This window comes from Antechinus flavipes, chromosome 6 (genome assembly GCF_016432865.1).
Source record: "Antechinus flavipes isolate AdamAnt ecotype Samford, QLD, Australia chromosome 6, AdamAnt_v2, whole genome shotgun sequence".
NCBI lineage: Eukaryota > Metazoa > Chordata > Mammalia > Dasyuromorphia > Dasyuridae > Antechinus > Antechinus flavipes.
In genome coordinates this window covers 187,595,313-187,619,794 of record NC_067403.1, presented here as the reverse complement: position 1 = coordinate 187,619,794, position 24,482 = coordinate 187,595,313, and the positions used below count along the sequence as shown (strand labels likewise).

Here is a 24,482-nt window from a genome sequence, read left to right as displayed (position 1 = left end):
AAAAGTCCTACCCATACCCACAGAAGGAACTGAGCGAGTCTAGATACAGATAGAAAGCATTCGCTACTTCTCTCTCTTTTTCTTTAACTTAATTTTTCTTGAGCTTTAATTTTCTTTCGGGGGGGGGGGGATCTGTTTTCTCTCATAACTTGACTTTTATGGAAATGGTTTGTGTAACTTCACAGGTGGTTTCTTCCTTGTGGGTGGGAATAAGGGAGAGAACTTAGAACTCAAAAATCTTAAAAGAAAATGTGGGAAAAAATGTTTCAAATGTGTGAGAAAGCTGAAAAGCTGGTTTTCCACAGTATTGTGAGCTTTGAGACAGTGGGTACCACTGACCAGGAGGTTTTCAAGGTGTGAGAGGTGAAGGAAAGTTAAGATTCCACAGAACAATTAAGTGATCAATAGAAACCTTGAGCAAGCAAGGAATTGGGGGCCTAGAAAGGCACAGGTGGATTCAGCCAATGAGAAAGGGTCTTGTGGTTTTGAGAAAACTACAAAATTAATATAGTAGCTGATCCAGCCCAAACTAGCTGGGGTCAGTGACTTGACTTGACCAAATCACTCCTGCCCCTGCTTAATGGACTAATTGAATATTAACCGACACACCCCAGAGGAGGAGTTTTCTGACGTTTTTTGAACATGGGATGTATGATGGGGGGAGTGGGAGGCAGCATATTTTATGCATAGTAAGAGGAAAACATAAAATGGGAGTATCAGAAAGTATAACTCAGATAAAACGGACCAATCTGCTCTCCAAAGGGAGGAGCTGCATCCCCAGAGCAAGTATAAAGGTTCCCCCACCTCTGTACGGGAGGCTCCCTCTTCCCCAGGAGGGGCCCTGCTCCCAGCCAGTAACTGCAATGCCTGAGAAACTGGGGCAAGATAGAGATTAGAGAGTTCTTAATTTTTTATTTTTCTGAGAGGGAGAGATTTTACGGGGCTAAAACATCCATTTTGGTCCCAGAGCTGATGTCTCAAAGAATCCAGCAAGTTCCAGCGAAAGATATTTCTGGCTCTGAGTAATAGGGGGACAAAGGCAAAGGAGTGGAATCGGAGTCTGACAGGCTGGGGGGTGAGGACCATGAATTCTTGGTAACTTAGGAGGGGTTAGGAGCCAGGACGTCTGAACTTAGCCAGGTACAGCCCTAATTACCTTCAGTCCTAATGGCCAGGGGGTGGGGGGTTTCAGGGGGATTGAGGCAGAACAATTAGGGAAACCGAGGCAGGACAATTAAAGGGAATTGTGGCACAACAAAATGCAAAGACAATTCCTTAAGATTCTTCTTTAATAAGTTTTCCTTGATAGCTGATTTTCGGATTAATTTTTTTTAAAAAAGTGGAGGAGACAAGGTGAAGTCAGCAGACATTTAAGTTATGCAAAAACAAGTAATAGCAACAAAAATGTTTTTCTGAGATTAATGGGGGGGGGGACTGGGAGAGATCACGGAGGCTTAACTGAAATCCACCAACTTTGCCAAAACTGTTATTTGACAGAGGAAGGAAACTGAGGTCAAGTGGGGATGGCGTGGTCCAGGTTCCCCAGAAGGCTTTCCACGGCCTGACCAGCATTCCCACCCACATTTCAGGGCTGCAACCCAAGAATTTACAACTCAAACTCCATTTGAACCCAGAAGCTGACTTTGGACTTCTTTCCTATCTTTTTCCCAGGTTTAGAGCTCTGTGCTTTCACTTACAGCAGGGGAGACTGAGGAGGGTGTGTGTGTGATTAAGGTAGTTCTCTGAACTCAGAGTAGGGACCAGACTTCAGACTGGGGTCTTCCTTCTAAGCTGTGGTACTTCTGAGCTGAAGTTGAAGGCTGAAAAGTGGCCCAGGTTCCTTTTTTAAGCTTGAGACTTTAGAGTAAGAAGTTCACAGAGGGCCAGGATGGCTGTCCCTAAATTAGTCAATAATTATTCAATAGTTCCAGCTTCTCCAGGTAGTGATCTGCACTGGGCATAAAAACACTAGCTACCATGGAGTGCTTCCTTGGGAGAAGAAAAGAAGAAAAACAAATAAATGCTTATATGGACAAGCAATTTGTAAATGATTTGGAGGCAAAAAGGGGAGGGGGCTAGGGAGAGCTGGGCTTCCAGGTGCTCCCCTGCTGCAGGACAATGTTAAGTGACTGTATAGAGACAAAAGCAAACAACTGTCTGCCTTCCAGAAGCTCGAGCTCAGCCTAGGGGGGCCCTAATACATAGCCAATACAAAGGAAGTATTGATGATTTTTTGGCACTGAATTTACAAATAACTTTCTGGGGGGCAGGGGAGGGGGGTAGGGGCCCTTAGTCCAAGGCGGTATCTGAGCACTATCTGGAAAGGACCCAAAGAGGCTCTGCTGAGGATGGAGCATTCTCAAAATGGGGTAGTCTGTGCACATACCCAGGGAGGAGGCCGAGGATCACAGGGGAAAGTGGGAGCCTGCTTTGGCCACATTTAGGTGGGAAAAGGGAAAATATGAAAGAAAACAGAGAAGGGGCTTGGAGGCTAGTGCCTTACTGACTGGATGCAGGCTGGAATTTTATTCTGGGTCCCAGAGAAACAATTAAAGATTTCTACCTTCTTTCTAAATCCAATTTTTCTTGTGCGGCAAGACAACTGTATAAATATGTATACATATGTTGTATTTAACATATACTTGAATATTTAATATGTATGGGAGTACCTGCTTTCTAGGGGATGGGATGGAGGGAAGGAGGGAAAAAGTTGGAACAGAAGTTTTTGCAAGGGTCAATATTGAAAAATTACCCATGCATATGTTGTCAATAAAAAGCTATTTTAAAAAAAAGATTTCTATACAATGTGGGCAGAGCTGCATTGGGCAGAAGCATCCGTTCCTCTGGAGGGAGTCAGAAGGGCAGGCTGATGGGATTGTTGTGGGAATCCCCTTTTAGTCATTGCAGGTCCTAAGTGAAAGAATTCACAAACCCAAAAAGTTTTAAGAGGCAAAAACGGAAGTTTATTGTGAGATGAGAAGTCAGCTTTGCTAGGAGACTAATTTCCTCGGCAGAGAAATAACAAAAGGTTTTTTTTTTTTCACTAAGAAGAGGGTCTCTCCACAGGGCAGAAGTCCTGGCAGGTTCTGCTTTGGACATTCTACAAAGGAATGAGTAAACAGAAACCTACTTTATGAGCAGATCTGGGGGGGAGGGGAGAGCTGGGAGCAGTTTGAGCTGATTATCAGACCTTTTTGGGGTCTCTTTCTGAACCTCAACAAAAGCAAAAGCACTTTGAATCTGATGGGGAATTAGAACTTCAGTGGTCTAGAGTGAGCTTGGAGGCTTTCCCACTTAGAAGAGTACGGCAGTCACTGCTGTAAGGCAGGAGGGTCGCCCCAAAGGCACAGTTTCTTTGAGAAATAAGAAAGGGGTCTGGGATAGGGTGACAGGGACTGAGCCACGGTCCCTAGGACCTGGCCCCATAGGGCTAAGGCCATGGCAGTTTAGCTTTCAAGGTCGTAAAGCCTTGGCCTGATCAGGCCCCATTCAAGGGGAATTATGTCAGGGCCCTGAATATTATCTCAGAGAGGCTTGGCAATAACTACAGTTAGGGATAAAACCCAAACTTGCTCTTTTTTTTGGAGGAAGGTTCAGGGAGTGAAAAGATGGCTTCCTCTCCACTGTGAATATAAGGGAGTGGGAGTTAATTCATGGCTCAAACACTTAACAGACTGAAAGGCAATGTGGGCCTTTGGACAAAGAAACCATTGCCCCAGGATTAGGTTAGGGGTTCCTGTGGCTGCCTCCAAGGAAGCCTCTCTGGTACAGAGGGAATTATCATCTACATACGGGTAGTCAGGACCAGCCCAAATATGTGGGGGCTGCCACAGAGGCCTTGAGCTACCTCCATGTTCTGGACATGACTGTCCAGTTAATTGTAGGGTTATTCCCCTGGATTTGCCCCTTCAAGGGCAAAAAGAATGAGTCTTTTTGCAGTGGTATGCAAAGGCAAGCATCTAAGATAAAGGGAGAAAATCTCTGTGTCCCCAGGACACTTGTATTGGGCTCAGGGCTTCTGTGATCATTTACTCTGATTATAGAAATTTGCTATAAGAGGAAAAAGCAGGGACATGATTATAATAGTGTGAAAGCAGGTCCTTCAGGCCCGAGCTTGAGCACACACAGGATAGGATGAAGCATCCTTACATCTGTTTGACAGCTGATCCTGCAGTAACAATTCCACCTCATAGCCAGCCTCAAGTGGGAAACAAAGAAACAGAACTGGGAAACTGAGTCAGGGGGATCCCAAGCACAGGTCGAGGTTGTCCTCCCAGCTCTTACCCAGAAAAGCATTTCTCTGGAATGGGGGGTTGCTGGACTTATTGATCAAATTCAAAACTCAAAAGATGATTACAGTCAAGAGATTTTCTCTCTAATAGCAAATTCTACTAATCTCAGTTTAGAGCTAGATACATTGTTTTTAAGTTTACCAGGACTTAAACCCTAGGAGATTTTGTTTAACATGTTTGATATGTTTAAGCTTATCCTGGTGCAAAGGATCACTCATTAAACAAGTTTACAGATTCTTAGTAAACACATTTCTCCTTTAAAAACTATAAATCCATAAAGAGGCTCATTCTCAGGGCTGATGACCTTGCTTACCCTGAGGGTTTGAAGAAAATTGGCAAGTTTACAGATTAAGGGGAGTTGAGAGATCCCAGGGGGCTGAGCTGGCTGTTGCCCACTCTACTATTCTTAGTGCTTTTGTGGACTGTGCTGTTTGATTACCACACACACACACACACACACACACACACACACACACACACACACTCTGTGAAGGGGAAAGGTGTTGTACACCTCATCCTTGGAGGCGAACTGATAAGGCTTTCACCTCATGCTTCTTGTTCCACACACAGTAATTACCAATTTTAGGTTCAACGTGATGACAATGACTCCAAGTAACTTAGTTAACAGTTTTAGAATTTCCTAAGTAATAGCCAAATGGTCTTAGCTGCAATTTCCTCTCAGGTTTTTTTAAGCAAAAGTGAAAAATACCTAATTCCCTAGATTACATTTACATTACAGATTACATTATTAAAGGGATGAACAAGACTAAATAAACTTCTTTTAGTTGACAGGACACTCAGAAATCTGACTCTGATAACTCCAGAGCAGGCTGTTTGTTGCCAGAGTTTTTAAAGTAGTAGAAAACTGCTTTTCTGTTGTCCTGAAGTTCCCAAACAAATCTTCTGTAAACACTCTCAGTGAAAATGGATTAAAATTTACTGATCCCTTTAGTGAGCTTTGATTAGAGTTCCTCTAAAATTGCTTTTACTATCGTATCTGAAATAACAAATTTCACCCACGTATCCCTGCTGCGGGCAGGAAAGGAGGGAAGAAAGAGAAAGATGCTTTTAACTCTTTGCACTATCCTCCTAGTCCAGGGAGATCTTAATTTATACAATAAAGCACTTAACATTCATAGAGCATGTTTTATGCTAAGCCCTTTTGCAATCACGTGATCTTCATAACAACTATTTCTCTTTATAAATCAGAAGGCTGGCAGAGATAAAATACTTTGCCACAAATCACCTAGCTAATACCTTCCTGCAATTGAAACGGAGGTGGGGGGGGTGGGTTACCAAACAGAGGCTGACCGGCTTCCTCGCCTCACCCTGCCATGCTGGGTGCTGCCGGGGGCACCGGATTCTTCCCAGGCGGCTGCTGGACAGACCCTGCTGAAGACTGGGGGACCGGTGCCAGGATCTCCCTTTGATGGCAGTTCTGGTGCCAGGGCTCAGGGAAGGCTGACCCCGGAGTCTGACCCCCACTCCATCCCCGTCCCCCCAAGCTGGGCTGGGGAGGTCTTTGGGCAAGGTTATGGGGACCCTACAGCCTTGGCTGCTTCCCCTATTGCTATAGTGAGGCAGAATTTGTGTTTCCCTACAGTTCCTTAGCATTCTCTTCTCCTAATTGGATCTGATTTGAGAGGAATTAGCAAACCGAGGGACTTGGGCTGTATTGATCTTGTTAACAATCCCCACAACTGAGATACACCCAGGACTCCCGGGAGTGGAGTGTGGATGGGTCCTTTGACACCTCCTTGGGGACTTTCCCAAAGGAGCAGAGGGGGACTCCGGGCAAGAGAGCAATCAAGGAAGGTTTAGGGAAAAGTCGCGATTTACCTAGTCTGGTTTTTTCTTTTCTTTCGGAATGGGGTAAATTCCTGCAATTATCCCCAGTGGTTCAGGAATTTTTCTCGCAATCTTAAAATAACTAATTACCAGACTTCCTATCATTGCTCTCGACTTTGAGAATCTGCTAAGAAGTTAAGTTAATCTTAATTAGCTAAACTTTATTTCTGTAGCCTCCAATTGGCCAGAGCTAAAGTTCACAGGAAAAGGGGCTAAAGTTCAAAGGAAAAAGGCTTTTCCCCTTTCTAAGGTGGCAGTCAAAGCTGTTAAGAAATCTTGCCAGCGTTCTAACTATACTGCATGGAAGTTTCTTCTTGCTGAAAGGGTGTTAAGTCTTTTCAGGATTTCAGGATCACTAATACATCTTCCCTAAAGCCTAAGGGAAGAAATATTATATTCCTGGGCGAGAAGATTTTACAATCATTGCCAGACAGATTGTTAGAATAATAGCACTCTTATAAGGTTAGGGGACCTCAGGATCACTGACTAAAGCCAGAAGACTTTAGAATCATTGACAGATTGTTAGAACAATAGCACTCTAAGGTCAGGGACCCTGAAAATCATTGCTATGTTTCCCTAGAAGCTGTACCCTATCACTAGTTGGGGGAAACAATGGTCTTGTCCCCATAAATATGAACCTGTTCCTGTCTTGGCCAGGAGACCTGGATCAGAGAAACTGGCTGCCAAGATGGTGAATGATCCAGCCCAGGAGGGAACCTGAGCATGATCCATTATATGACTATTGTAGGCAGGCTAGCAGCATGGGATGGGGCTAGAGGGAACAGGGATTCAGGGGGACCTCAGCTCCAGACTTGCCCCCTCCCAACCTCCTGGCCACGTCACTAACCTCATAGTGCCCCAGCTGCTCTGAGACCAGGAATTAGAGCGGGTGCTGACTTGTCTCAGCAAAGGGCATCCCCACATTGGGAGTTCTCAACTTCTTTCCCCTCCTCACAACTGAGGAAGAGAAATTATAAAACTACTAGATTCTGAGAATGATTTATTACATCAAAAGACCCTGCAAATCTGCAGCTCCTGGCAGTGCCCAGAAGATGCCAGATGCTGAGACCTAGTAGAGAAACAGCCCATGAAGTGGATCTCTTCGATAAAGAGAGCTTTAATTGATCAAGGATGGACAGAAGCAGCTACACCCAAAGAAAGAATGCTGGAAAATGAATATAAACTGCTTGCATTTTTGTTTTTCTTCCCGGGTTATTTATACCTTCTGAATCCAATTCTCCCTGTGCAACAAGAAAACTGTTCAGTTCTGCACACATATATTGTATCTAGGATATACTGTTACCTATTCAACATGTAAAGGACTGCTTGCCATCTAGGGGAAGGGGTGGAGGGAAGGAGGGGAAAAATAGAAACAGAAGTGAGTGCAAGGAATAATGCTGTAAAAAATTACCCTGGCATGGGTTCTGTCAATAAAAAGTTAGCCCATGGCAGTGCAAGGAAGTTCCAGAGAGGGGGTATCAGTTCCCCAATTTTCCTTCTGTGTAAAATGGGGCTAATAACATCTTCCTCCAAAAGGGGCTGAGGATCAAATGAGATAGTAGCTGGAAAGGGCTCTGCTGATTTATGAGCTATAGAAATGTCAGCTCTCTTAACTTCTCCTCTAGTAATTTGAATGCCATACCACTTGGGGCATATGTTTAGTATTGATATTCCTTCATTATTTATGGTAGATAATTCTAAAGACGAATCCCTTTGAGACTTGAGAATTAGATGGGATAAACATCAAGAGGCACAGAATGAAGGGCACTCATTTCTGGGCAGAACGTCCCAGGCCCAGCTACAGCGATACTTTGGCTTGCTGGACTAATAATGGCCATAAGGTTTGCTAAGGGCTCATCTCCCATCATCCTCATAGTAAACCTGAGGGGAATGTTGTGATCCCCATTTTGTAGCAAACAGAGGTGATGTCAGATTTTTAACTCAGGTGTTCCTCACTCCAATGGCAACCTTCCCCAAACTGGGTGTGTAAAGTGCCATTACTGCCCTATTTTTACAGATGAGAAAACTGAGGTTCTGGTAGCCTCTGGGATTCGTAGGATTTCAGTCTAGCTTTAGAATGAGATCTAGAGCTGGTTGGGACCATCTACATCTGTGTGTGTACAAATGGACAGATCAGGAAACCGAGGCCTAGGATCCTATAGATAAACTGCCCCACTTTCCTAACTCCTAAACTCAGCTTTCTCCATCAGATTACATTAATTCATATTATTGTTTCCCCAAGCACAGCCCCAGAGAAAGCACCGACAATACATTCATAAAGCAAGAACTTTTATTTTTAAGAAATCCTAAAACAAGAAAATAGTCAACTCTGAATCAGAGTACGAGGGGGTTAGTCCCTTTAACTTACAGGAATTCTCCCTCCCCAGAATTCCTAGTACTCTCAAATGAAACAGGAGAATCGCCCGTCTTGCCCAAGGTGGCGGGGATGCCCAGGCCAGAAAACTCCTAAGGAAGAACATGGATGACCCACCAAGAGCTCCCAAGGAGCTGCAGCAGGGTTTGGCTGTAGGAGGCTAGGGAAGGGCTGGGAGAGGCCCCCAAGAGCTCAGGAGCGGGCCCAGGACACCGGGCCTACAAGAGGGAGCAGTTCCTGAGCCCGAAGCTCTGCCTCCACCTGAGAGGCCTCAGGCAGCTCTGGGGCTCCTCCCCTCGCATCCTCCGAATCTCCCGGATCAGCTCATAGAAGGCCTGCTCCACCCCTTGCTGGGTCTTGGCCGAGGTTTCCACAAAGGGCACCTTGAGGTTCCTGCCTGCTTCCTGGCCCAAGTCCGAGTCCACCAGCCAGTGGGTCTGGTCAATTTTGTTGGCCACGAGCACCATGGGCACCCGGCTGGTGCCCTTGACCTTCTGGAGCTGGTCCCAGAAGAAGTTCACATCCACGAAGGTCTTGATGTAGTCCACGGCGTAGACACAGAGGAAGCCCTCTCCCCAGCGTATGAAGTCCTCCCACCGGTCGGGGTGCTGCTCGCCTCCCGGAGTGTCCAAGATGATCAGCTCGCAGGGGATCCCGTCCACCTCCACCTCACTGTGGTACAGGCCCATGTCAGAGGGGAAGCACTCGGCCACGAAGCGCTTCTGGAGGAAGCAGATGGTCAGCGCGCTCTTGCCCACGCCGGGGCTGCCCATCACCACCAACTTGTACAGCATGTTGGTCCTGCCTGGCGGGTCGCCTGGGAGGGTTGGAAGGAGGAAGGGGGAAGAAATGAGCATTGACTGAGCGGGGGACAACTCCGGGCAGTAATGCTATCCTCGTCCCCATTTAACAGATGAAACTGAGGTAGATGGAAAGTTAGGCGGCTTGTCCCGAGTCTCTGAGGCTGGACTTGAATCCAGGTTATGCAGACTTCTCTCCACCAGGGACACAGTCAGAGGGGCTAAGAAAGGCCCCGGTGGGAGAGGCTCCGATACCCTTCTCCAATCCCTGCCTCACTGGGTCTCTCTGTAACTCTTCCGCAATCCCCTTAGCCTGAACAAGCCTTGGGACCCTTGCAGAAGCTCCCATGGGCTCTCGCTGACCATCAAGCTCTTCTCAACCCCGCTGCCTCTACCGGACCCTTTGACGCTTATCCTTAAGGGATCCTTAAGCCCTTAAATTCAAGTCTGGCCTCAGATACTCAACACTTACTAGCTGCCTGACCCTGAGCAAGTCATTTAACCCCAATCGCTAAGGAAAAAAATTAAGAAAAAAAAGTACTTTTCTTAACTCCCAGGACGGAGCCTGGGTTTCGGAAAGGACTTTAAGAGGGTGAAGGACATCTCTATTCCTGCGTTAAGGCAGCCACCGGGACACGGGCTACGTGTCCACCAGCCACTACCGCTACCTGTTGGCTAACCTCGTTTTTCATTCCCCAGTCTTGCCCCAGTTCTTACTGCCTCTACTTACCCTTTCCGAATTGCTAATGGGGCTGGTGGGGAAGCCTGGCTGGGGGTCGGGATCCCGGGTCCGAGAGGCTGTAGAGACACAGAGGTCAGCAAGCCGGCTGCAGAAAGACTCCAGAACCCTGCACTCCCACCAACTTGAAGGGCTGAGTGAGGGCCCCCAATCCCCCAATCCCCCACCCCTCCCCACCCACCACGGAGCCTCCCGGGAAATCCGCCCTCTCCCCACACCCACCGCTCGCATCTCAGCCCCGCCCCCTCAGGAAAGTTGGGAAACCCACCCCTCAGACCGCCGGGGTTTCTCAGGGTTCCCGCCTGGGACCTTGAGGAGCCCTATAACAATTTCGGGGCATTCTAACAGCCCCGTTGCATTAAGGAATCAGAGCGCCTCCCCAAGTACCATGCACAAGCCATATAATAGAGCACGCGCTATTCCGCCCGTGCTATTCCGCACCCGCAGCACCCCCCAACTCGCTGCCCCAGAGGGAGTTGGGGCTCCACTTTCCCATCCCGACTGGTCCCAGTGAGTTTGATTTGACGGCCTTTGCACAGGCCTTACTGTAGTCGGGTCCGTTTGCTCCTTCCCCTGCTTCTGCTCCCCAGCCTCTTTCAGAATTGCCCCAAAACGAACAGGGATGGACCATTCTCTTCTCTCCCCTAAACTCTACAGCATCCCCTTCTCCCAGTCTCAGCGGGGAACTTCAGCTCTGCGCTTTGCCAAGAAACTGGGAGCCATTTGCCTGGAACTCCCCCTGCTCATCTCTGGACCGCATCCCTCTCTCTCCTGCAGGCCATCCTCAGGCAGGGGTGCCCCTTACCCGTGCCCCCTCCCCTTTTCTCCCCAGATTCTCCCATCCCTTAACATACTTCTCCGGTCATTCCCACTAGATATCATTCTAAGTCTTCTCCTTCACCCCATATATCCGGTTGGGGGCCAAATCATCACTTCTCCGTCCCGACCCTCACTCCCACAGCCAGAAGGACCCTAGGACTGCTGTAGACCCTAGTTGAGGCTTTCAGGCTGCAACAGTTTTCTTATTAGTAGATTGTGGATGGAGCTGAGTTCAAATCCCACCCCAGTCCTTGCCATCTGTATAATATGGGCAGTTTGCTTAATTTCTTTGGACCCCACCTCAGTCCCTAATCCCATCTCATTCCCCTGACCCGGGGATTTTTTTTTCCAATATTTCTTTTATGTGGTAACTTCAGCTACATAAGATGTGCAAAGTTTAGTAAACACTAATTCTAAGCCTTTTGTCAAAATTAGCAGTGCCTTTTTTGGTCATTTTCTAATTCCTCTCGTTAATTTGGGTTTAATGCCAAAATTTTATCAAGGTTTTTTTTTTTTTTAATACATTAATTTTTTCAGCTTTTATTAAGGAGAAGAGAATAAACCTTTATCAAGTGCCTAATATGGGCCTGACAAATAGGAATTTATTTGATGTTCTCATTCAAATTCTTTGTGAAAGCTGCAGCTGCTGTGGACTATAATTTGAAACCCTCAGTTCAAGGTCCTCATTTCACCAATACTAAATAAAAGGGCCCTATTTTGAAAGCAGACAGCCCTCTCCCCTTTTCCAAGACTGTCACGACTGCGTCCATGATTAAGAACCACACTTTGGGAGGGAAGAAAGTGCTGCCATTTTAGATACCTCCCCCACCCAGGTCACGGAGTCCATCTGGAACACCTTGAGTTCTCCCAACCCCTAAGGACAGCTTCTCTAAAGAGGCACATCCCAGTTAGAATATGGGTGGTCCTTAAACATTGAAAACCCTCCCTATTTACCTGAGCCATCACTTTGGCCTCTCCCAGGTATTATTGAATTTCTCTGGCCTGAAAGGGCACCAGGGCCAAGGAATGTGTCATAGAGCTGCTCATAAACTGCTTAGAAAGGATGGAAGCCCACCTTATCAACTTGAATCCTGTTACAGAAAAAAACAGGATTGTTTACCTTTTTTTATCTAAATGCTTTTGTAGATAAAACACTTTTATAATGGATTATAGGTGGGAGAGGGGCAACTAGGTGATGAAATGGATTTTAAAGCACCAGGCTTGAAGGAAGACTTGGACTTGAACTTTACTGGATGTATTGGCTAAGTCACTTTACCCCCATTTGCCTCAGTTTCCTCATCCTGTAAAATGAACTGGAGAAAGAAATGGCCAATCACTCCGGCGCCTCTGCAAATGAAACCCCAAATGGAATCACGTGAAGACTCGGACACGACTTGAAGGTCAAACAAAAACAAATATAGGATAGAACAGCTGATTTCTATCCCCTTTTTAATAAGCAGAGTGGGTGGAACACCAAGCTTTCATATTCAGATGACTGACTCATCAAGTTGCTATTTTACAGAAAACCAAATTTTCAGGTCGAGACAGGGGAGGAGGATGTAATTAGAAGTAGAGGGTCATTTTTATGTGACTGAAGGAGAAATCTCCCAAAGCACCAGGCAGTTTATTGTACTATTACAAATAAAAATTGGAGATAATCGATTAAAAGGAGGGAATTATAATCAATGAGATAGACATCACAGGTCTAGAGGGTGAAAGAATCATCTATCACAGGTATCTCCTTTCTGGGGCCCTGATGAGCAAAGAAGGCCCTTCCTCCCACTTGCCTCCTGATCTGAACTGGCTACTGGCTTCCCAAGGATTCTGACTTATCCCCTGTCCTGCCCTCATCTTATGAAGGTGGATTTAGACACCGTCCCCCCCCCAAAAAAAAAAAAATGAACCAGACTTAGGCTAGCCTAGCTTTAGGGCTCACACTGGTTTGGCCCTGGGTGCAGATGGAGCTTTTTGTGGTCAGGGCTGAGGGCCCGACCCTGCTACCCCCTCCCAGGCCAGCTCCTTACTGTGGTCACTGCTGTGTCTGGGGTACAGCTGGAGGGGGCTCCTGAGGGAAAATCCAGACGCAATAGGTAACTGATATAGCACAGGTCACTTCGAAAGGGAAGAAGGGTCATCTCCGGGAAGATGGTGGATTCTCCCCCCTCCCCAATCAGTCAGGGCCTTTCAACAATCATTGTTAAATTGACTGATTCGACAATCTGGGGTTTATTTGGGTGGGATCCACATTTGGTCAGGTATCGCTTGAATTAACTTCTGCCAAGTTTTTTAATTTACATGGACTGATGTATCAAGACCAAGGAAATGTGTCAGACAGTTCAGGCTCAGGTACCCTGAGGCCCCTACTGACTCAGAGCTGGAAAGTAACAGAGGCCACCTAAACCCTTTCCCCTCATCCCCAATCTTACTGATGGGGAAACTGAGGCCCAAGAGCTGATAGCTCCCAAACCCAGCTCTCTCTCCACTAGGCCTCTCTACACTCCAGTTATTCCTACCTCAAAGCCCACCAAGCCCCTGAGAGAGACCCCCAGCAGCACACTTAAACAAAGCAGCAACTTTTATTTGTAATAAGTTCTAGAACTTAAGAAATTATAGGTTTACAACTTTGGATGAGAGGATGAGGGAAGTCGCTTTCAAATGAATCCCCCACCCCAAAGCAAGCGGCTTTTGGAGGAACCCTTTTCACCAACACTCCCAAGGTAATACAGAGATGCTCATGTCAGAAAACCCTAAGGAGGGTCCAGGGCCCTCCTGACCTGCAGCTGTGGAGTGTCTGCTAAGAACATTCACAGCCTGAATCCCCCTCTTCTTCTCCTGAGGGGCACAAGCCAGTGCAGACCCCTCATCTCCTCGCTGCTAGGGCGAGTGCAAGTATGACACTGAGCTCTCTCCCAGTCTGGTCTTGGGAACACTGAATGGGAACTCCTGAGCGGGACCTCCTCCTCAACAATGAGGTCCTCGAGCACCAATCAAATGTACCAAGCCCAGAGCAAGGAGGAGAATCACTAGTGTCCTGGTTTCTGGCAGCAGGGTCTCTCTGTTGGGGGAACACGATTTCCCGCCCAAGAAAGAAAAGGCAGCACAAAGACCCCTGAAGGGGAGAGGAAGCTCCTGAAAATGATGGTGCCAGTGGCCAAAGAGGCCAGGGGAGGCTGCAGACAGGCTCAGGGAAGGAGTCTTTTCTAAGCAAAACTCTAAAAAAGCCTAGTGGAGAAACACTGAATCCCAAGAAGCTCCTGGAGAAACCCTGGTGAGTCCCAGAAGGGCCTGGCCCCCGAGGAGGCAGAAGGAAGGCTCCCGATGGAGGCGGGGAGGCTGCGGGCGCAGGGTACAACTGCTCACATGACTGTAGTGCCTGAACCCACAGCCCGAGTCCTGCTCAGCATTAGGGAGGTGCCCGAGCTCCTGGCGGCATTCTGCAAATTTCGCGAACCAGCTCATGAAGAGCTCCTTCCATGCTCTGACGAGCCACAGCCGAGGTCTCCACAAAGGGCACCAGAAGTTCTCGGCCATTGCTCAGCCTCGCGTGGGGGTCACTGTGCAGTTGGCAATGTTGGTCTCATTGGCCACCAGGACGAGGGGAACGAGGTCAGTGTCCTTTACCCTCTGCTGCTGGTCCCAGTGGAGGTTCCCATCCACAAAGGATTTGACGTCATCCACTGCATAGACACAGGAAACCGTCCCCCAGCGCGTGAACTCCAGGAACCCATTTGGGTTCTCCTCATTGCCTGCGGCGTCCAGGATTTACAGCGCCAGCCACCACTATTTGGGTGTAGAAGTCTTTAATGGCCGGGTCATGGTCTGTCACACAGTGATTCTTGACTAGTTGGATGATTGGTGCACTCTTGCCCACGCCACAGCTGTCCATCAAAACCAATTTGTACCGCATCTGGCCTTCACATCCGATTACCTGGGGATGTGACACCAAAGGGAGGACCATGAGAGCTGGAGGGACCTCAGTGGCCACCCATACCTCCCCACGTGCTGTTAAAGTGACCCAACAAGGGGTCTTCTGGCTTAGGAACTAAAGGGATCCCAGGGGCCATTCCCCCCTAACCATGTGCTGTAGAAATGATGCAAATGGTACTCCAACTTCTGCTTGGAGATCCCTAAGAAGCGCAGCCAGGACCCCTGCTATAACAGCTAAAATAACTCAGTCTTAGTTATCTTAGCTGACCCGTTTGTACTTCTCTTCCCATTCTTTACTAGTTCCTAGCCCTACTTTCAGACACCAAGTAAGACACTAATTCTTCCTATACTTTCAGCTCAAGGATCTTTCTTAGATTGGTGGGTCAAGGTTTCCCCCAATCCTTTCAGGGCCTCTGGATCTCTAATCTACTTTTAGTCCCAGATTCTAGATCTAACCCTGTTGGACTCCAAGTTTGGTGGGTCAGGGTTTCCCCCAATCCTTTCAGGGCCTCTGGATCCCTAATGGCCCAGATCTACTTTTAGCAGCTACAGATGGATGGAACGTTGTGCATCTGCTGGGGGAAAAGGGAAGGGCCGCAGAATGGAACGTTATATATCCAATAGGGGGCCACGCCGAGGCGGGAGAGAACTAGCATTTCTAGTGTTTTAAGACTCGAAAAGCCCTTTGGGAATAGGATCTCATTTGACCCCCCAACAATCTTGGAAGGTAAAAGCTATAATATCCCCCTTTCAGAGATGAGGAGATTGAAGCAGGCTGGTACCAATGACTTGGCCAGTCACACAACTACTAAGAGTGGTGAATGCGGGCTCACCCCAGGTCCAGCTCCAGGCTCCACGGCATTAGCTGGCTGCCTTAAAATATTCCCTTCTATCGATTCCTGTCCATGGCAGGAAGCCCACTAGAGAGTTTTGGCTTATCTTGGACTCCTAAAGGTACCTGAAGGTCTGTAGTAACCCCATTGCTGCAATCCCATTAATCAGTTCCCAAGCAAATGGGTTCAATACTCCATCTTCCTCACTCACTCCCACTGACCTGTTCCCTGGATGTCCTGAAAGATTTCGGATCAGCAGAGCCTTATGGTCAAATCTCGTCTTCAACTCTTACTAGCCGAACCACCTGGGCCAAGGTACTTAAACGTATCCTGGTACTGAGCGGGAAGGCTGTGGCAAGGATGAGATGAGAACCCACCTTCCATATTATAATATATAATAATTCAGATATAAAACCTCATGTCCAGTCAAGACCAGCTGTTATTCTAATTTATAAGGGAAACCCTGGCTTCCTCCAGGACATTCCCAAACCTCCATCCCACGGTGATGCTCTCAGTAGACATAGTTATAAGAAGTGATCTGAAATAAAGATGATGCTCTAGCCTCCAATTCTTTCGGTCATTCAAAGTCTGCTAACATTGAACCCTAGGCATTGAACCCCCCCTCCATTAACAAGCTTTTCTGGGAAGTCAGGTCACTCCAGTGAGCCCGTTACCCTGCCTCCCACCTGTCTCTGGCTATAAACGTGCCCAAATCTGCCTCATCCTTTCTCATTTTTCTACCTCCGGTCGTCCCTATTTTGGGTAACTCTCCTTGAGGGCATCTACAAGAGCTGCCTTTGCTTCCTCCGTCTGGCTTTTCTGACCTCACCATCCCACTGAATCCACTCACTCCAAAGTGCCCTGTAATGTTTGGTCACATCCAAAGGCTGGAGAATACAAGAAGTAAAAGCACCTCCAAATAATCAGAGGCAGCATGTCCCGACTTAGAGATGAAGGGGCTCTGGCTGGGGGGCTTCCTCCTGGGGATACAGAGTACAAGAAATCACGATGGGCATCGTTTGGGCTGGCGGATCTGGCAGGTGTTCCACTCCAGGCTGATGATGCTCTCTTTGATAAGTGTCACAGGAGATGTGTTAGGAGAATCCTGGTCACTTCAAAGAGACAGAAGACAGACCTCCAACATCTTCAGAAATGGGATGAGTTGGGGATAATCTCTCCCAAGACCTACCAGTGTGCAACGCTCAATAGGTTTCATGACATGTCTGTCACCCTGACATGGACAACAGAAAACCTTGGCTTTTTGTGAATAGTTAGCTTAATAAATTGCATTTCTTAACCCTTAATTTAAAAAAAATGGGGGGGGCAGGGAAGGGCAGCTGGGTGGCACAGTGGATGGAACAGCAGCCCTGAAGTCAGGAGGACCCGAGCTCAAATTTGGCCTCAGACACTTTATACTTCCTGGCTGTGTGACCCTGGGCAAGTCAATTTACCCCAACTGCCTCAGTAAAAAAAAAAGGCAAAATAAAAAAATAAAAATAAGAAAATGAACATATTTCATCTTGACACACCTGTGCTTTAGACAAACTGCTCCTAGACTTCTAAGAAGCAGCTTATTTCAACAGGCACGTTTGACACCTGCTTGATAATGCAATGTTTTTGCTTGTCCATCCCCATGTATGTGTCCTATTTCAAAGAAAAGGGGTAACTAATCAAATTGAGAACAAAAATTCCCAGCTTGGCTTGTGTCCTGGGTTTTATGGTGGCTTAGGGAGGCTCAGGCCAGCCAGGCTTCGTTCCCCGTCTTGGCTCTGCCTCTGAATCCAATTTGGTTCAGGTTCAGAGATAGTCTCCTGTGCCCTTCCTGCTTCTCAGCTCCTTAGCTCCTTATAGGCAGTCATCTCTCATTTAAGGATAAGGACTTTTTTTTTGGGGGGGGGGGCTTGTATTTCCATCATCAGAATTTAGCATCTATTTTGGGCTGACTATGACAGACTGTGCTAAGTACAGACTTTTCCCTCAAAGTTACAGTTGTAGATACATAGGATTACAGAAAAAAAATTCATTATGCTGAAATTTCAAGTCATCAAAATACTAAAAAAAATTTTAAAGTTAAAAAAAAAAATTCCCACACTATTTAAGGAGTCACTGGTCTAGGAACTCACCTGTACACTTAAGAACAGCTTTTCCTAGGCCCTCTCCCCCACTTCTGTCTACTTCTCACTAATGATTTAACAAGGGGTCTAGTCTATTAAAACAGAACAATTATCAGACTTGAAGGGGTGGCCACTGACACACAGCTGCTGTTTTGGAGAATTCACAGCTTCTAGAGCAGCCACATGAGAACTGTTGCTTTGTGATTTCTGAAGGTCTCCCAACTGTCCACAAGGCAGTTTGTCCATGCTTACTTTTTTGGTATGAAAAATAAGTTAATTTAGATAACTGCCAGTGACCTGGAAAGATAGGACTTAGTGATAGTAAATATTGAACAGAAATGGTTCTGACATAAGAGACCTGGGTCCTAAAAGAAATCTAGGAATTTGCCATGCAAATAGTGATTAAAAGAAAAAAAAAGTTCACTTTTTAATTGTTTTTCCTTCCTGTTGCAACATGACTATATTTAAATAGGATTTAAAATATGTTTAAAATGATTGTAACAATCTCTCAGGGTGAGACTTTTAAGACTCATCACCTTCAAAGAGTTTGATATTTAATAAATGATGATTTAGGAATATCCTTTTCATTTCCTTTTCCTTTCCTCTAAAGACTCCTAAATGTTCAACATCAAAACTCAATCTAGTACTCTGGGAAAGCAACTTTTGGTGGCCTACAAAGAATGTCCCCATCCTCAAGTCACATATTGAGGATGTATTTTTAAAGACTGAAATTCTTTAGCCCCAGAAACCAGCATAGGTGGACTCTACAAAAAAGAGCCTGGCTGATTTCTAGGGGTTGTAATGTCTAGCCCTGGGGAGTCTAGTAGAGTGGCTTGTGTAAGATGCTCCACACTGGGATGTAAAATGGATTGTTTGCATTTTTAAAAAATAACTTTTTTTAAAAAAGGAAGGAGACTTTCTTACCATTTCCTTGATGGCTGGTACTACCAGCTGGCCAGTTACATGTCATGCTCATGACACTGACACCATGGGTACCTCCCCATGACAGTAACAATGTGGGTCCTCAGAAAATCATTATTTACTTCAACAACAATACTATATGATGATCAATTCTGATGGACGTGGCCCTCTTAAACAATGAGATGAACTAAATCAGTTCCAATAGAGCAGTAATGAACTAAACCAGTGAAAGGACTCTGGGAGATGACTATGAACCATTGCATAGAATTCCCAATCCCTCTATTTTTATCCACCTGCATTTTTGATTTCCTTCACAGGCTAATTGTACAATATTTCAAAGTCCGACTTTTTATACAGTCAAAAAACTGTTTGGACATGTATACATATATTGTATTTAACTTATACTTTAACATATTTAACATGTATTGGTCAACCTGCCATCTGGGGAAGGGATGGGGGGGAAGGAGGGGAAAAGTTGGAACAAAAGGATTTGCAATTGTCAAGGCTGAAAAATTACCTATGCATATATTTGTAAATAAAAAGCTATATTAAAAACAAAAAAACAAAAAAAAAAAAACGAGGGTCCTCCTTTCCTGCTCAGCACAAGACCTGTTTAAATCTATAGATAATAGGGAAAGGAGATGATACTGTGAGTTTGTTTCCCCCACAAAATATTCAAGTTTGAAATGATGGCAAAGAACACTTGTAACATATGGACAACCAGACCGAGTTCTAAATTAGCCATGTTAGGTAAAGATGATAAGAATCTATCTGATCAGTTTGGACAAGAAGTCAATCCCCCACATTGGAAATTACCAAAAGGATGTGAAATTTAATTTCCATCCCTCATTCACATGAACCACTGACCCTAAGAAGTCATCACAAATAGAAAGACCCTAAGAAAGATTTACTACACTGGAAAAATTTGGACAACTTTTAGCCTTTTGACAAGTGTTCTGAGTGGAGAGTTTCTATGGGTTTTCGACTTGCCACAAACAAACATGAAACACCTTCCAATTACGATAACAAGAGAACTGGCTAACACCATGAAAAATGCCAATTTTCCTAGCTACATTCTGAAAAGTGCATTTTCATAATGAGGCAGATGTCTTGAAAAATAATTAGGGGACTCTGAATACAGATCAAAGCATACTACTTTGACTTTTTTGTTGGATTTTTCTTCCTCATGGTTTTTCGCTTTTATTCTGATTTTTTTCTTTCAGAATATGACTATATTTAAATAGGATTTAAAATACGTTTTAAATGATTGTACACATAACTCATATCAGATTCTTATCTTGGGGAGGGGAGAGGCAAGGGGGGGAAATTGGTACTCAATTTTACAAAAATGAATGTTGAAAACTACCTTTTCATGCAAATGGAAAAAATAAAATACTATTAAGTGGAAAAAATAAAAATAAAAAAAATGCAGGGGGTAAGGGGTAGGGCAGGTAGGGATTAAACAGTTTTGTATTTGATAAACAGATTATCAAATCCCACCCACCCTTAAAGCAGATCTTTACTCTATGGCTTCCCAAAGTGTGGGTTAGCTCATTGGTTCCTGATCCAAATTCTAAGACATGGTTTTGTAAAATATCGTGATAATCACATTAGTTTTCCTTTCATGAATGCCTTTCAAAACATGCTTCAGAGAATGAGTCAGAGATTTAATATGATTATCAAGGATTAAGAACTCTTGGATTAGACCCAGATTTTCAAAAAAGACAAAGCCCATTCAAATCACACTGTTCTCATTAAAAATTTCTTGATGGTAATAATTGCTATTTATCATGTCTAGGGCAAAGCAAAACTAAGTACTACTGATAAGTTAAAATAAATATTTATAAACTTCTTAATTTCATCATGATGTCTTTTTATATTTAAATTTTAGAATACATTTTATAACAGACTTAATTCATAAGTAGATACAACTCACACATCTGGCATCCAAAGAAGAGCACAGGGGCAGCTAGATGATGCAGTGGGTAGAGCTCCTGCCCTGAAGTCAGGAGGACCCGAGTTCAAATGCGACCTCAGACATTTAACACTTGCTAGGTGTGTGACCTTGGGCCAGTCACTTAATCCCAATTGCCTCAAGGGAAAAGGGCACGACAATTTAGGGGCTGAGCATTTCTATCCTGTCAAGTGGAATGTTACGTGTAATGCTTTGGATCTTATCTATTTCTCATCACTTCCATCCATTTCCCTTTTTTCTCCCCACCAAGATCCCCCCCTTCCAGCAATGATCATATTTATCAACCATGAAAAAGTTAATTCCGAGGACAGAATGAAACAGAAGGTTCCAGTTAGGAGAGTATCAATGGGTACCTGTTTTTCTCTTGGTGGTCTTCTTCCAGAAGAAGGAGATAGTCTAGTGTTCACAATGGGGGATGGATGTTCTTCCCATGGTCCTTATACCGATTCCTGAGAATATGGGACAAAAACTACCACTGAAGAATGTGAATTAGCTACAGGTCTCCTTTAGGTACCTGATACCTTCCCGTGTTCAAGAGCACCATAGCATAATACATTTTTTAAAAATGATATTATTTTAAAACCTTATTAAATGAAGTCATAAAGTTTTAAAAAGGAAGTTTTGAGCTTCTGTATTTTGACCATTTGAAGGAAGCCTATGGACACTTTCATTGTTTTAAATTAAAAAAAAAAGTTCACAAGACTGCAGAGAACATTAGGGACACACAAAAAAAAGGGAATGTCCTCTTATATAGAGATGACATTGCAAAACTAAAAAAAAATCCCTTAAAAGCACAATGAGGTTAGCAAGGACACTTATTTGCTTGCTTATATTCCTTTGGTAAGGATTGAAGCCTTGTGGCTCAAAATGGCTAATTAGAAGGAATCCTGTTGCTGGGGTCTCAAGCCAGTCTTCAGGGGGATATCCATTCATAGAGTAACTTGTAGAAAACAGGAAAGAGTAACAAAGTAATTGCCCATGGCAGTCTAGGTTGGGCAGCTTATATTACATCCATTTAGATCAGATTCTCTCCCTTCATAAGATAAGGAGCCCATAATTCCTCCTTGCCCACCTCTTTGGAAGGATGCTCATTAGTTCCCCTTCTGATTAATTTATTTGAAGAGGACAGGGTTTAGGAGAATAGCTCTTCTCCATTCCCCCTCTCCTGACTAATCTATCTGAAGAGGACAGGGCTTACCGGACTGAAAAATGCAGGCCACAGAGAGGGCCAGTGCCGCGCAGAATCCTCATTCACATGGGTGGGAGATGGTTATTCTCCGATTTAAGGTTTCCTACTGGTCCAACAAGCCATCTCATTCACAAGGAAGGTTTTTTCTGTTAAGAGAAAGATAGTTAAATTAAAACAATTTCCAATAAATGGGGAAGGTGGGTTCATGTACATGAACCTTCAGAGGCCTGAGGACTAAAAGAAACTTCACAGTCCTTGTACCTAGACTCTAAAAGAACTTTGGCTTGGGTGCTTCTTACTGAAGGGCAGGTGCAATCAGAAAAGCATTATTGAGCAGAATGCTTGGACTCCTTCAAACCCAAACCTGGGGCAAAAGGTTCCTGTTCAGGCAAAAAGATCAGTGGATCCTTATTTCGAGTAGTAATCTTCCCAAGGAGATAGATGGTCTAGTGTCCACATGAGGGAATGGATTCTCTTCCCACTCTTCTTGGGCAGATTCCTGTGCATAGGACACAAATAAACTAAATAATTGAGGCTAAAGAATGCCCGTCAGGGCCTCCTGTAGTTATCCGACCCCTTCTCGTGTTTACGAACATTATAGTCAAATGCAGATTTTTTGGGCTCACTCTGTATTCACCTTCCAATCACTGACAGACCCTGGTGGATATTGATGTGTTTCCCAACCCAAACTAGAGGCCGAAGGATTAATCTTTGCCATTAATTCCCAAATAGGTGGCTCAATGGATTGAATGCTGGGTCTAGAATCATGAAGACCTGAATTCAAATTCAGTTCCAGACACATATTAAGCTGTGTGATCGTGGGCTGATCACAATCTGACTCAGGATCAACTGTAAAACCAGCATTACAATAGCATCTATATCCCAGGGTTGGTATTATCAGGATTAGATACCTGAAAAGCACTCGCCACAATGCCCAGCACATAGCAATAATTAAAAAACGTTTATTAAATGTCTGCTATTTTATTGCATTCCCTCCATGAGTCTGTTCTTTGCAGTAGACTATATCAGAATATGGAGAACCAAGTAAAATTCAACAGTAACTTTGTTCCTATTGGGACTTTGTTGTTTGTCTTTTGTTCTCAAGGGGATGAGATCATAGGGAGGGGATGCCATGATATCTATCCATTGTACTCTTTTTAAAAAGACATTTTAATTTTTAAAAATATCTTTTTTTCTTTTTGCAAGACAATTGGGATTAATTGACTTGCCCAGGATTACTCAGCTACTTACTACTGCTGTAAGTGTCTGAGATCAGATTTGAACTTGTGTCCTGAACTCCAGGGCCTGCGTTCTATCCCTTGCACCATCTAGCTGTCCCTAAAAGGCCATTTTTATACAGCTGTTTCATTTAAAAGGATTCATGAAATTTTTTAAATTAAAATTTTCCCTTTAGCAGTCTGGTAAAGCATGAGAGGATCCCTTTAGGATCCCTTTTCAAAATTAATTTTAAGATTAATTTTAAAGTAATCTACTTACCAAGATATTAAAAGATTAGGTTTCCAACTCCAGGTGAAGAACCATTAGTTTAAAAACTCACATTTATTAGCCTTTGAAAAAAAAGAATTGGCCACCCTAATTTATAACCAAAGAAGAACTTGACAGCCTTATGAAATACAAAATGGACAACTTTGATTACCTTAAATTTAAAAAAATTTTGCACAAACAAAAGCAACATAAAAGAGAAGCACACAAAGCTGGGAAAAAATTTTGCAGTCTCTGTTTCTGATAAAGGCTTCCCTGCCAACCCGTTCCCCAATTTTTGAATTAACAACAACAAAAAATCTAATCTAAAAATAAAATTCAAAACCCCAAAATCAGCAATTACCATAGTTGAAGGGAAGGTCACAGAGAGTTACTTCTTTATCCAGCACACATGCCACTAAATATACCACATCCATCAAATGAGGAAGAAATGCTATCAGATTGCTTCAATTTTCTCAGCTGTCTGCTATCCACAAGACAACTCAAACTGTCTTTTTTGACTGAAAAGAAGAAAAACAATTACAACATAGAAAATATTTATAAATTGTTCTTTTTGTCTTTAAGTTTTGTCTTTTTTCATTTCTGAGTATATTGACAAAACATGCATGGGTAATTTTTCAAATGTTGACCCTTGCAAAAATTTTTGTTCCAAATTTTCCCCTCCCCTTCCTTTGGATCTTTCTATTTCTCAGCATTTCTATCCATTTCTTTTTAATTGAAAGATACTTTCATTTTAACTAAATGAGAAGTTGTGTGCTATAAACCAATTTTAGGATGCAAAATGCAATTGGAGAAACACAGTAGGTGACAAAAATTGGACAATGTTATACAAATAGTGTCATACATCTTAGGACAAATCACATATGAAAAGAGGGAGAAAATAATTCAGAGATCTAGCCACCAAGAGCCCCCTTCCAGCAATGATCATAGTCATCAACAATGAAAAAAATTAAAGTTAATTCTGGGAGCAGAATGAAGCAACAGGTCCCAATTCATGCGAGTATCAGGGGATACCCATTTCAGTTGTGTTTTTTTCCAGAAGAGGTAGATGGTGTAGTGTCCACAATGGGGGATGGATGTTCTTCCCATGGTTCTCATGCTGACTCTGGAGAACAAGGCTGAAGAACACCAGTTAGCTGTAGAGGTCT

At 44.4% G+C, this 24,482-nt stretch overlaps 1 protein-coding gene across 1 annotated transcript; it reads right to left on the bottom strand.

Moving 5' to 3' along the window:
- Positions 1-8,538: 8,538 nt before the first annotated feature.
- Positions 8,539-9,308, bottom strand: LOC127541495 (ras-like protein). Its single transcript, XM_051966734.1, has one exon. It carries the CDS (start codon positions 9,306-9,308, stop codon positions 8,733-8,735), a length of 576 nt encoding a protein of 191 aa, XP_051822694.1. The 3' UTR covers positions 8,539-8,732.
- Positions 9,309-24,482: the final 15,174 nt, after the last annotated feature.